The sequence below is a fragment of the Terrapene carolina genome, unplaced genomic scaffold, assembly GCF_002925995.2.
Source record: "Terrapene carolina triunguis isolate 2854851 unplaced genomic scaffold, T_m_triunguis-2.0 Scaffold311, whole genome shotgun sequence".
Lineage (NCBI taxonomy): Eukaryota > Metazoa > Chordata > Testudines > Emydidae > Terrapene > Terrapene triunguis.
In genome coordinates, this window is record NW_020664662.1 from 441,360 (window position 1) to 454,947 (window position 13,588).

Sequence of the window (13,588 nt, forward strand, 5' to 3'; positions counted from 1 at the left end):
CGGGGGGGTTTGTGCGGCCTGACGCGGCGCTCGGGGGGGGGCAGGTGTTTGGGCGGCCCAGTGAGGTGCTCGGGGGGGTGCGGGGGTTTCGGCGGCCCGGCGCGGTGCTCGGGGGAGTTTGGTGGCCTGGCCCGGTGCTCGGGGGTTTTGGGCGACCCGGCGCTCGGGGGGGGTGTTCGGCGGCCCGGCGCGGCACTCAGGGGGGGTGTTACGGCGGGGCGGCCCTCTTCTTTTTTGCCTGGGGCGGCAAAAAAGTTAGAGCCGACCCTGCTGCCGACACATCCCTGAGGCCCGTGGGGGGCTGTCTCTCCACATGCTGCCCCCGCCCCGAGCGCCCTTGCAGCCAATGGGAAGCTGTGGGGGTGGTGCCTGGGGGCAGCAGTGCATGGAGACCCCTCAGTCTGCCCTGCCTAGGCGCTGCTGCCGGAGGGGGAGCTCCAGGTAAGCACCTAACCCCCCACCCACTTCCAGAGCCTCCACCCATACCCTCTCCCCCCACAACCCCTCCGCCCTGAACTCCTTCCTGCATCCTCACCCCCTCCCTCTCCCCTTCCCCCCCACACCTTCCCACCAAATTCGCTCCTGCACCCCCACCCCCTCCCTACACACCCCCTCCCCCAAACTCCCTCCTGCGCCCCACCCCCTCTCCTGCACCCCTCTTGCACCCAAACTCCTTCCCAGAGCCTTAGGCAGTTGGCGGGGGAGAGTTTGGAAGGGGGAGAGCTTGGAGAGGGACAGGCTCTGGGCATTCGGGGCACCACCACAATTTCTACAAACTTGCCACCCCCGTTTGTTGCTGGCTTGGTAGAATCTAATGATAGACCAAACACCAGTCTAGGGTGAGTCTGCCCGATTTCTCAGCAGTTTGCCTGAATTTGGCATCCTCGGCTGTATCCCACTGAGGCACCGTGACACATGGACACCACTGACAGGTGCTTCACAGACTTCACAGACTGATAGGTGCTCACTACTCCCAGGACTCTCTCAACCTGACACGTATGGCCCATGCAGCAGCACAGAGGCCTGGTGCACGATCTCTGTTGGTTTCTCTAGTTCTGGTGATCTCCCCTGATTTCAGTCAGGCTGCACCCACTTCCACCAACTAAGGATTTAGCCCAAATAATTTAACTAGAGATAAAGGATCAGCAGAGACCAGTGAGCTGGGATTGAAGAGTCCCAGCTCTGCCACAAATTCACTGGGTAATCTTGGGAAAGTCAGATTCTTAATATGAGCCACAGCCTCTCCATGTATTAAATGGAGATTATTATTATTTATTATTTCTAGTGTGCTGATACCAAAAGGTCCTAATCAGGGCCTTCGAGGGTGCAGTCTGTAGAGTTCTAGGCACTGTGTGGTCCCTGGTAAACTACCAAGACCAGGCTGAAGACTGAGCTGTGTGGAAACCTGTTTTTGTGGCCATAGTGTTTAGCTGTTTCTTTAATAAATTCCTCCTGTTTAAGAAGGACGGCAACTCCACTGATCACAACACACAATTAGCCTCAGTGTGTCTAACACAACCCAGAGGCTTTGTGGTGTGGGGGTCAGGAATCCCTATTCTCACCTCTACCACTGACTCATTGTGTGACCTTGGGTAAATCATTTTATTGCTAGGTGGCTCAGTCCCTCCATGGCACAGGGATAACGCTGCCTAGCAGACTAGCTAAAGAGATTCTAGACGTAGTGACCAGAAGCATCATGCAGAGCATTTGTCAGACTCAGCTTCACTGTTCAGCTTCAGCCGCTTTGCAATAGGTGCCATGTAGTTCCAGATAAAGTGTTGTGTACGTGTGTAAATAGCCGGCTAATGGAAGGTGTGGTGTTTATCTCCCTCCCTGTGAGCTACTGCAGCCACCCTGGCCTCTGCCCAGCAACACAAGGGTCTCTTCCTTCACGAATTTGTAGCTGAGATTTAGGAGCCACAAGTTATATGATGCATAGTCTTGCCCACCTGTATTACAACTCTGCTCTCAACCTTCAGCTGCGTCTATACAGCTTCCTGGCTTCCCTCTCTTCCCCTGACTGGCCTGTCAGCCCTAGTGCTGCATGCTCAGTGCACTCACGGCAGGTTCCTTGTCAAGCAAAAGCAGCTCCCATCCCACCCCAGAGCAGAGGGAGTCCAACTGGACTGGGGAGGGAGGTTGAGATAATCCAGGGAGTTACAGAGGGATGGAATGAGTGAGTAACAGGGATGGGGCCCTGTGGGAATAGGTGGAGAGGGGTGGAGCCTGGAGGAGAGAGGTTGGGCAGGTGGTGCGGCCTCAGAAGTTCAGTTACCAGTCATTAGAAAGGGGACAACTTAATGAGCTCTACATAGACCAGTTCCACAGTTTGTCACACTGACACAACACAGTGAGGACAGGAAAGAATTTAATGTTTCTCTGACCATCCAGTCAGTGATTCAGGCCAGCTCTGCACAGAGTTTGGTCTGGGAGCCAGAGCACCAGGAGACGTTAGGTCCCTCTATGAGTAAAGAGCCGGAGCAGCCTGTCCCAGATCTGTTTGGTCCTAACCCCATAGATGATGGGATTTAGCATGGGGGGCACTAAGAGGTACACGTTGGCAATAAGAACATGGAAATGCTGGTCCACATTATGCCCAAATCGGTACGTAAGGGAGGAGAAGAGAGCTGAGATGTAAAAGGCTAAGATGGCACAGAGGTGGGAGCTGCAGGTCCCCAAAGTCTTCAGCCGGGCGTCCTTTGTGGGGAGGCTGAAGATTGCTCTGAGGATCTGGGTATAGGACACGGTGATAAAAAACACATCCAGACCAATCACAGAGAATAGCACAAAGAGGCCGTAGTAATTACTGAGGCGGGTGTCTGCACAGGCCAGCTTCACCACGGCCATGTGCTCACAGTGCGTGTGGGGGATGATTTTGTTACTGCAATATGGCCACCGCCTCGCCAGGAGAAGATAAGGCAGTACAAAGATGCCACCGCGCAGCATCACGGCCAGGCCGATCTTGGCTACCACAGGGTTTGTCAGGATAGTGGAATGTCTCAAGGGATCACAGATGGCCACGTAGCGATCCAAAGCCATGGCCACAAAGATCCCAGACTCCATCACTGAGAAGCAGTGAAGGAAGTACATCTGGGTGAGGCAAGCACTGAAATTGATCTCCCTGTAACTGAACCAGAAGATGCTCAGCGTTTTGGGCATAATGGATGTGCACAGGACCAGGTCAGTGACGGCCAGCATGCAGAGGAAATAGTACATGGGCCCATGGAGACTCGGCTCCCTCTTCACGATGAACAGGATAGTGAAGTTTCCCAAGATGGCTATGGCGTACATGGCGCAGAAGGGGATGGAGATCCAGACATGGGCCATCTCCAGGCCAGGAATGCCCAGCAGGATGAAAGTAGAGGGGTTGGTGACGTCGGTTGTGTTGGAATCTGACATGGAGTAGGGGATAAGGTGACCAATACTGAAGCAGAACGGTTTCTCCTGCATGTACCGTACGTTCCCCCAACTTCCTTTATGTGCCCAGGGTCCAGGGTGATGGTCTCCGTACAAATGCCTGAATGAAGAGACAATGTGAATATGAGACACTACATACGCTACTGATGGCTGTTCTCATCGGTGAAGCAGATTGGTCACTCATCACACACTGAAAAATGACATTTTAATTATTCAGAGAAATGAAATATGAACCGCTAATCCTACTAATGCCAATTCCACATTTCATGTTGCTCCATGCATCAATAATTCCTACACATCTTGATATGGGAAACCTATTAGTGATAATAGTCACTAGAAGGAAACATGAGTGTGGATACTGGTTATCCATCATTGTTACTTAATTCAATGAAAGCCAGGCTAGAGAGTCCATCATGTACGGAGTTCCCTATTCTTCCGGTTGCTCAAAATCTGAGAGTGGAAAAAAAACCCAAACCTTTGTCAAGTGATTTGCCGAGGGAAGAACCCCAACTAGAACAAACCTCAGGGAAAAGATCTGGGCTTCACTGATAACAGCTCCATGGAAACACCTCCTCATTCACAACAGAGGCCAAAACAAAGACAATGTTCAGATGCCTGAGTAATGGGAAGGAGAATAACCTGCTCTGGACACAAGCTCAGTTTTGGTCACACAGTCTCTGTAAAGGATATAAAAGATCAAAAGGAGTTTTATGAGACAGGTTATGAGAATGGGAGAGGCTGTCAGACATGGACAGAATGAAAAGTCTGGGACTCTTTAGTTTAGAGAAAAGACAAAGAAGGGGGTGTATGATAGAGGAGAGGAAAGTAAAAGAATGTAAGTAATTACACTCATATGGACAAACAGAGAACATTTCCCAACCAGTAATATCTATAGACACTTTGTGCTTCAAAAGGGATAATTCCCCAAAGCTACAGCAAATTATCAGGAAAAACACTTTGCGAGGAAAAATTTAGACAGAAAAAATGGGAATGAAACTGGGAGTTCTTTAAGAAGAGTTTATTAGATAGCTAAAGAGCCACAATACCACAGTCAAGATAGCAGACCACTTTGGGTAAAACCCCACTGTGACACTACACCTCATATTTTTCACAGTGATATTATTATTATATGATTATGACATAATCATCATGTATTTTATGCAAGATAGGTCATGTGAAATATCATTGGGAAGGTATGATTTAATGAATATTATTATCCTATTTGTTTGCATGTGTCTGAAGTTAGAAATATTGATTATGTATCTGTATCACAAATGGGTTTACACCTGGGGAACTACCACCAGGTACAAGATGATCTGTGTTGGTGGCTGACAGGGAAGGGTACATTAAGGTTACAGAGGCATTAGGAGAAAACAGTAGGTCTTAAAAGAAGATAATCTCCCACCAGGAGCCTTCCTGAGGACTCTACAAACAGCATCCGAGTCATGGCTGCTATGACATTCTAGGGGCATGTGACTAGATCACCTGGTACTGGACTCCCTTTTGGAATCCCAGTGTTTTTCCACTGAAAGGCATGGGAACCAGGCTTGGAGACAAAGGGTCCTAAAGGCAGGGGAGTGACATTATTGTGGTTCTTCACTGACTCACCACCCAAAGAGACTCCTGGGAAGACCTGAGTAACTAGTACTGAACTGGAAGGAAAGGCTGGACCCGGGCTAGAGAGGTTTCCAGTATGTGAAAGGAATACCTGGGGTTTTCAAGCTGCAAGCAAGTGCAGTTTGCCCCTTAAGTGCCTGCAGCTTGCTTGAATCAGCAATTAGGGTGTGGATTTGCTACTTATATCCAGTCTCTTTAGGATATTATGCTTAGGTTGCATTTTTGTTTATTTGCTAGGTAATCTGCTTTGATCTGTTTAATATAACTTATAATGACTTAGAATCTATCTTTTCTAGTTAATCAATTTGCTTTTGCTTTATCACAAACCAGTGTGTGGGACTGATAACGTGGGGGAGATCTGTGCAGCACAAGACAATATAATATTGGTTTACACTCCAGACGGAGCAGATGGGCACTTCCTTAGCGGTAGCCTCCCCATGCACAGCTCATCACAGCAGCCTGTAAGTTCTGCAGCTGGGTGGGTCCCTACCTGTGTGTTTTCTGGTGAAAGAGTGAGCTTGGCAACTTATCACAAAACCACAGTGTGAGAGGGAGCCCAGGCTGGTGGGTCGGGGGACTCAGTGGTACCCCAGTTGCAGGTGGCATCCTGTGGGGAACCCATCAGACCCAATTCAGTGGGAAAGATAGCAAGCAATACAAAATGGAATTTAGAAGATTATTAAGTATATTAAGAACAAAAGAAATGCTAGGAAAGGTTTAGGTCAATTCCTAGAGGGAGAAAGGAAATGTATTAAAGTTGCAGAAAAGGTAGATGTGTTCAAGAAGTATTTTTGTTTTGCATTGGAAAGAAGCCATATGAGGTACTCATATCACAGATGGGGATGAAACACTTTCCAGTCCTTTAGCAGTCATGGAGGATTGTAAACAGCATCTATAGTAGAACCTTAGAGTTACGAACACCAGAGTACACGCATATCTCATCATTCTGAACCAGAAGTTTGCAATCCAGCAGCAGCAGGGCAAGAAAAAAAGGGGCAGTACTGTGTGAAAGCAGTTATCAATTGGCCATTGTCAGTGACTGTGGCTGTTTCTAGCAGGGTTTTGCAGGGATCAGTTCTAGGCTTGATGCTATTCAATATTTTCATCAATGATCTGGAAGCCAATAGAGAATCACTGCAAATAAAATTTGCAGGTGACCTAAAGATTTGCAAAATGTTTACAATGAGGTGGCCAGGGCAGGCATACCGACTGATCTGAATTTAGGGGTCATTGTGTACACCCAACTCATCGTGAGCTCCCAGTGTGATGCTAAGGCCAAAAGGACTGATGAGATCCTTGGATGCATAAACAGGGGAGTGATGAGCTGCAGCAGGGAAAGGATTTTACCTCCACAAATGTCACTGGTGAAAACTGATTGTGTGACTTCCCAGGGTCCACATTTTAAAAAGGAGGTTGAAAAACTGGAAACGGGGCAGAAAGGAGCCACAAAAAATGATTGCAGACAGGAGATAATGTCTGAGAGAGAGAGAGAGAGAGAGAGCTTCCTCAATTTATTTCATCAAAAAATGTTCCAGTTGAGACGTTCCTGGGGAGAAAACCATGGGTAATAATGGGTTCTTAAATCTAGCAGAGAAAGGCAGAGCAAGGCCCAATGACTGGAAGCTAATGCCATACAAATTCCAATCAGAAATAAGGGCCAAATGTTTAGCACTGAGGGTAATTAACCGTTGGGACAAACTGCAAAGGGAAGTGATGGATTCTCCAACACCTCATCTCTGGATGAAACATATACTTGAGGGCTTGTCTACACTTGAAACACTACAGTGGCATTGCCGTACAACTTCAATGTAAACACTACTTACACCTATGGGTGGGTTCTCCCGAGAGGTGAGATGGGAGGTTGATAGAAGAATTCTTCCCTGAACCTCATGCTTTCTACACCGGGGTTAGGTTGATATCGCTACATCTCTGAGGGGGGTGGATATTTTTGCTGTTGGAAAAAAAAAAGCAAATACAATTTTAGGTTGTATTAACAGAGGCATATCTTGCAAGTCATGGGAGGTGCAAGTACCAATCTACTCGATGCTGGTTAGACCTCAACTGGACTATTGTGTCCAGTTTGGGTTACCAGTGTATTGGAAGGATGTAGATAAACTGGAAAGGATACAGAGGTGAGAGACAAAGATGATCCAAGGGTTGGAATTCATGCCATGGGAACAAAGGCTGAAGAAACTGGGTATGTTTAGTTTGGGAAAATGGAGATTATGCGAGGACACACTAGTGGTCTTCAAGTACTTGAAAAACTGCTATTAAAAAGATGGAAAATGATTGTTCTTTCTTGCCAAGGAGGGGAGGACAAGATGCAATGGGTTCAAACAACAGCACAGCAGATGTAGATTAAATCTCAGGAGAAACTGCCCAACTGTAAGAACAGGATAACAATGGAACAGACACCTCAGAAGGTTGTGGAAGTTCCTTAGCTGTAGGTTTTCCAAGGGAGATTGGATAGCCATCCATCTTGGATGGCTTAGACACAATAAATCCTTCCTTTTTGGTAGGGGGTTAGACCAGATGACCCATGTAGTATCTTCTAACCCTATAGCGCTATGATTCTGTGATGCAAAACACCAGTATAGACCAGGACTTAGTCACACACAAGTTTCTGGGCTCAATTTAGGAGTAACTGGGTGAAATTTAATGGCTTGTGGTATACAGGAAATCAGAATGGATGACCTTAAAAACCCTTCTAATAGTCCCTATGAATCTATCGATAAAGAAAGTAGATCAGGCATTTCTATTTACTGTGTCTAATGACACACAAACAGGGAAACATTAGATTACACTGAAAGTCTGAACATATAACACTAATCAAATAAAATTGTAAAAATAATACATATTTGGCCTGTGGAATTAATTGCCACTGACATTGTTGAAACAAAGATTTTAGTCGAATGGGATTCACACATGGATTGGCCATTGTAGTTCAGCCGACTTCTCGAATGAAGCTAGGAGAAAATATGTCTTGCTTATGTTGAATAAAGAATATTTTTTCAATGAGAAGCCCCCGCACCTTCATGCATTCCAGTAGATAAAGGTCAAGTAACAGCCCCCTATTAGCAGCCATAGCTCTGAAATGCAAGAGAAGGAGGTAACAGTGTCTCTGCATTAACACACAGCTGGCTCCTGGGGTCTTCTCAGTTCCTACTCCAAGGGGAGTTTTGCCTGAGCGGTTCCTGAACAAACTATGGGGCACGGCCTCAGAATTTGTCCTTGTATTGAACATCTACTAACAGCTTTCATCCTGAAATGCAGCAACCTTGGGGATGAAGACCATCAGTTGTGGGGCAGGTGGGGAGTGGCACAGCATACAGGGATATTTTGGCCCATGGTACTGGAGGAAATTCATCACCTGTGGCCAGGGTCCTGAGTTGTTTAATGGCTGTGCAGAGCATAAAGGACCACAAAATTACTCTCTATCCCATCATTCCCACGTTGTAATAGGTTTGTTGAGCAGGTGAACTCCTCAGCAAGAGATGCAGTACCTGGCAATTCTGAGACGTAAGTGTCTTCCCTGAGAATCCCCCTCAGGTAGCCGTGTCTCACACCTCTCTCACCCCAGCATCTGCAGCAACATCCCACGCCGACAGCCGACACAGGGGTGTACACAGGATATAATATAGCTCTGTGCAATCCCAGTGGGGTTCGCTCAGCCTCTAGGGAGTAATGAGCATCTGAATGTAAACAGGATGGAGACAAGCCTCTCTGTGCTTCTGTGTTCTTTATCTACCTTTAGGAGTAAATAGTAATTAAGGGACCTTCCCAAAGGGAGATGAGAACTGATATTTAAAAAATATATAGTTGATTAGTAAGAAAACTAGGGATAACGCCTAGATCTCCAAATTGTCTTATGCCCTGTAATTACCCAGGATGGATGGATAGATAGTAGAGAGAGATCTTGTGACAGGGTTGGGACTCACCACCGCAGCGTCTCCTACTGGTCGTCTTGGGGAATCGGTTCGATCCAGTAGAACACCTCCTTCTGGTGGTGTCCCGTCTGTCGTCCCGCCAGGGGTTGGCGTGTGGACCCGCTGTGCTCCCAACGCACAGGGTCCACTTTCTGGAACACTGCCCTCCGACAGTGTCCTTCTGTCCATTCGCACCCCCTTCCGGGGGGGGGGGGTGATCAACAGTCCCACACCTTTAAGTCCGATCCCTACAGTCCAGGATCTGGCGTGGTTCTGGCTGGCCGCTCCCTGCGGCCTATGGCTCAGTGTACGGCCAAAAGGAACAAAAAGGGGGGGACCCAGGCCCGCCCACTACTCTGAGTCCCGGTCCAGAGGCCCTCTAGCGACAGCCTTGCTGTCCTCCTTCTCCTTCCTCCTCTGACTGCTCCTCTGGACCGCTTCCCCAACGGCCCTTCTCCCCGCTAGGCCTTTTCCTTCCAGGCCTGCCGCCTGGCAGGCTACGGAGTAGGACCTTCTCCCGCTCTCCAAGGCTGGCCTGCACTGCGCTGTCCGTGGTGCTGGCCTCCCAGCTCTGGAGACAGACCTTCCCCTCTGAAGGCCTGGGACAGACTGACTGCTCTCTCCCTGAGCAGTCTTTTATATGGCTGAGCTTGGCCCTGATTGGCCGTCCCCAATCTGGGCTCTGATTGGCTCGCAACAAGCCTTTCCCTTATTGGCTGCCAGGATATGCAGGCAGCCGGGCCTGCCCCAGCCCACACTCTCCGTGCGTGGGGCAGCCGCCCCACCACAGATCTGGAGAAAGATGACTGTGGGGAGACATGAACACTTTCTGCAGACACACGGCGCTGTCGCTAAGAGAACAGAGATTAGTAATTCTCATCAATAATTATCATCATACTGTGCAGCACCTTCCATTGAAGGATCTTCAAAGGACATAGCAAGGGAAAGTTACTATGAGCATAGCCCCATTGTAAAGATAAGTAATCTGAGGCACAGGGAGATGTGACTCGGCCAAGGTCATACAGAGAATGCCAGACAGAATCCAGTAATCCTGACTTCCCTGCCATAACAACATTCTCTCCATCAGTAACTGAGTGCATAAGAAGAAGGAAATGAACTCATGGTCTAGCAGGGCCTATTCATTGGGTGGAGGTGATGGACTTCTCCATGGTGCAACCACCAACTGGGGTACTTCTGACCCCTCTGGAATTCCAGTCTGGGTCCCTCTCACACTGAGGCAGTGACAAGCTGCAATCCACTCCAGGTTTTGAACTTACACATCCATACAGTCAGGAACACACCCAGCTGCAGTTACATGAATGAGTTCACTAGCCAAAAATGGAGAGGTTCCAGCCAATTCTCCCCAGCTCCCCCACCAAGGACCCAAAAGCTGTACTGTCTTGCCCTGGTCAAAAGCCTGACCAGTGTAATTTTATTATCCATTCCCCCTCTCTCTCAAGTGGGAGAGGATAATGCACCATCCCCATTTCCTGAGCATATTTCTCTTTTATATTTCAAACAACACACTATATTAGGGAGGTGTGTGTGTGTGTGCGTGTGTGTGTGTATTCTGTCAATTCGACAATGACATTTTCATGCTATCTCTTTTTGTAGATTCTGGAGTCAAAGCGTAAAGTGAATACTCATGAACAGATTGGGCAGACAAAGTCAGTCGGGAGTGTCGTGGTAGCTATAGCAGTATGCTGCTTTTCCTTAGCAGCTAATAATCAATTAATTCTCTCCTCTTCAAAGGCTTGAAAAGCTCTGAGTGTTGTATGTTGCCATGCTGATCTATTGACAATAATAAAACAGATTTATTAACTAGAGAAAGATAGATTTTAAGTGATTATAAGTAATAGCGAACAGATCAAAGTTGGTTATCTAAAAAATAAACACAATCACAGTCTAAGTTTTATACATTAGATAGTATTTGAATCAAGCAGTGTCACCCTGATGGTACAAACAGTCCACCAGTCTTCCATACATAGGCGAGAAATCCCTTCAGCCTGGGATCACATCCCAGTTCAGTCCTCATTCTTAATGTGTTTCCAGGCGTTGAGCTGTGGGGGGGAATGAGGCCACATGATGATGTCGCTTCTCTATTTCATAGCTTTTGCCATGTGGAGGTAATATCATTTTTCCAAGTGGAAGTCCTTCCCACACAGTTAGTGGAAAAGTACAGGCACAGGATGGAGCCCAGTGTCATATGAGCTGGTCACATGTGCTTATATGCTTCGATGACTCATAGTAGGGTCCATTACCCATATCTGGGCTAGAATGTTCACAGGAAATTCCATCAAGTGGATTATGCTTCTTATAAGGCCTATTGTGTTTCTTAATGGGCCATTTCCTTGAATGGTTCATCCACAATGTGTTGGCTATACTGGATGTAAACTACCTTGTGGGTGTTACCCAGAAGCAAACACATTTGAAATACTGGTACATAGTCAATATTCATAACTTTAGGCACAAAAATGATACATGCATACAACTAGGGTAACCTCTGGGTTGTTACAGAGAACCTCTCTTTCTATCTGTGCAGCATTGTTAAGCCATTGTGTTTTTCCAACTGGTGATAACTCATTACAGATATTCATGAATGCCATGAGCTGGTGTGCCTCAGTTCCCCCTCCCACACAGGAGACCAGGTTTATTATGGTTTCCCTGCAGTGATAAGCTTTGAGCCTGTTTACAGGTGTTAGCTGAGAAGCAGTATCCCCACAGGGCTTCTTGTTTACTATTCCTAGGACATCCAAAAGCTTTTCCCAACTATCATGCATGTTACATATTCTCATAGGAATTACCATCAGGACCAAATTTTTTCTTTAAAAAAATATAAAAAATGTTCTTATCTTAGCAACAAACTTTCCATCATGAGATTTAACAATAACACCAAATCTTTTATCACAGGTAGGTGTTTCCAAATATTTTTATTATACCATGCCTTTTGCTTAGACAGTTTGTTTTTAGGGGTCTTGGTATGCCAGGGTCTGGTGAGGAAAGTTTGCAAGGGGACTTTGCACTTTGGCTAGTCCCTTGTGGAGCTGCTTCCTAAGCCCAGGGTTATACCCTTGCAAAAATCCACCGTGCCTTGGACTTTCCCTGTGATCCCCACTCCCAGCACTGGGACCTCCTCTCCACCCCCAGCTTTTCTAGAGACTTGTGATCTCAGAAGTATGTCTTCTCCCTGTAGCTCTTTTACAGCATCTTCCTCTGTCTTACCAGCCTGAGGAATTGCCTCCTACCCTCTGACTAATGGGTCATTAGCGTTTTCAGTATGATCTAAAAACATAAGAACGGCCATACTGGATCACACCAAAGGTCCATCTAGCTCAGTATCCTGTCTTCCAAAAGTGGCCAAAGCCTGGTGCCCCAGAAGAAGTGAACAGAATAAGTAATCATCAAGTGATCCATTCCATCGCCCATTCCCAGGTTCTGGCAAACAGAGGCTAGGAATACGATCCCCGCCCATCCTGGCTAATAGCCCTTGATGTACCTATCCTCCAGGGACTTGTCTAGTTCTTTTTTATAGAACTGGTCTTGGCCTTCACAACATCCTCTGAAAAGGAGATCCACAGGTTGACTGTGTGTTGTGTGAGGAAATTCTTCCTTTTGTTTGTTTTCAACCTGCTGCCTATTATTTCATTTGGTGACCCCTAGTTAGTCTGTTATGAGAAGGAGTAAATAACACTTCCTTATTTACTTTCTCCACACCAGTCATGATTTCATAGACCTCTATTATATCCCCCCCTTAGTCATGTCTTTTTGAAGCGAAAAATTACCAGTCATTTTAATCTTTCCTCATACAGAAGCTGTTCCATATACCTAATAATTTCTGTTGCCCTTCTCCTTACTATTTCCAAATAACAATATATCTTTGTTGAGATGGGGTGACCACATCTATCTGCATGCAGTATGCAAGATGTGGGCATCCCATGGATTTATATAGAGGCAATATAATATTTTCTGTCTTACTATCTTTCCCTTCCTTAATTATTCCCAACATTGTGTTCACTTTTTTGACTGCCACTGCACATTGAGTGGATGTTTTCAGAGAACTATCTACAATGACTCCAAGCTTTCTTTCTTGAGTGGTAACAGCTAATTTAGACCCCATCATTTTAAAAGTATAGTTGGGATTATGTTTTCCAATGCCCATTAATTTGCATTTATCAACATTGAGTTTCATCTGTCACTTTGTTGTCCAGTCACCCAGTTCTGTAGCTCTTTGCAATCTGCCCGGGTCTTAACTACCTTGAGTAGTTTTATATCATCTGCAAATTTTGCCACCTCACTGTTTATCCCTTCTTCCAGATCATTTATGAATATGTTGACTACTACTGGGCCCAGTACATATCCCTGGGGGGGCCCCACTATTTACCTCTCTCCATTCTGAAAACTGTCCATTTATTCCTACCTTTTATTTTCTAACTCTTAACCAGTTGCCAATCCATGAGAGGACCTTCCCGCTTATCTCATGGCAGCTTACTTTTCTTAAGAGCCTTTGGTGAGGGACCTTGTCAAAGGCTTTCTGAAGATCTGAATAGACTATATCCACTGAATTCCCTTTTTCCACAGGCTTGTTGACCCCCACAAAGAATTCTAGTAGATTGGTGAGGCGTGATTTC

The 13,588-nt window shown here is 46.6% G+C and overlaps 1 protein-coding gene across 1 annotated transcript; it reads right to left on the reverse strand.

Annotated features, from left to right (window-relative positions):
• Positions 1-2,451: 2,451 nt before the first annotated feature.
• LOC112112766 (olfactory receptor 52R1-like) lies at positions 2,452-3,399 on the reverse strand. Its single transcript, XM_024208814.1, has one exon. The coding sequence runs from the start codon at positions 3,397-3,399 to the stop codon at positions 2,452-2,454; it is 948 nt and encodes a 315-aa protein (XP_024064582.1).
• Positions 3,400-13,588: the final 10,189 nt, after the last annotated feature.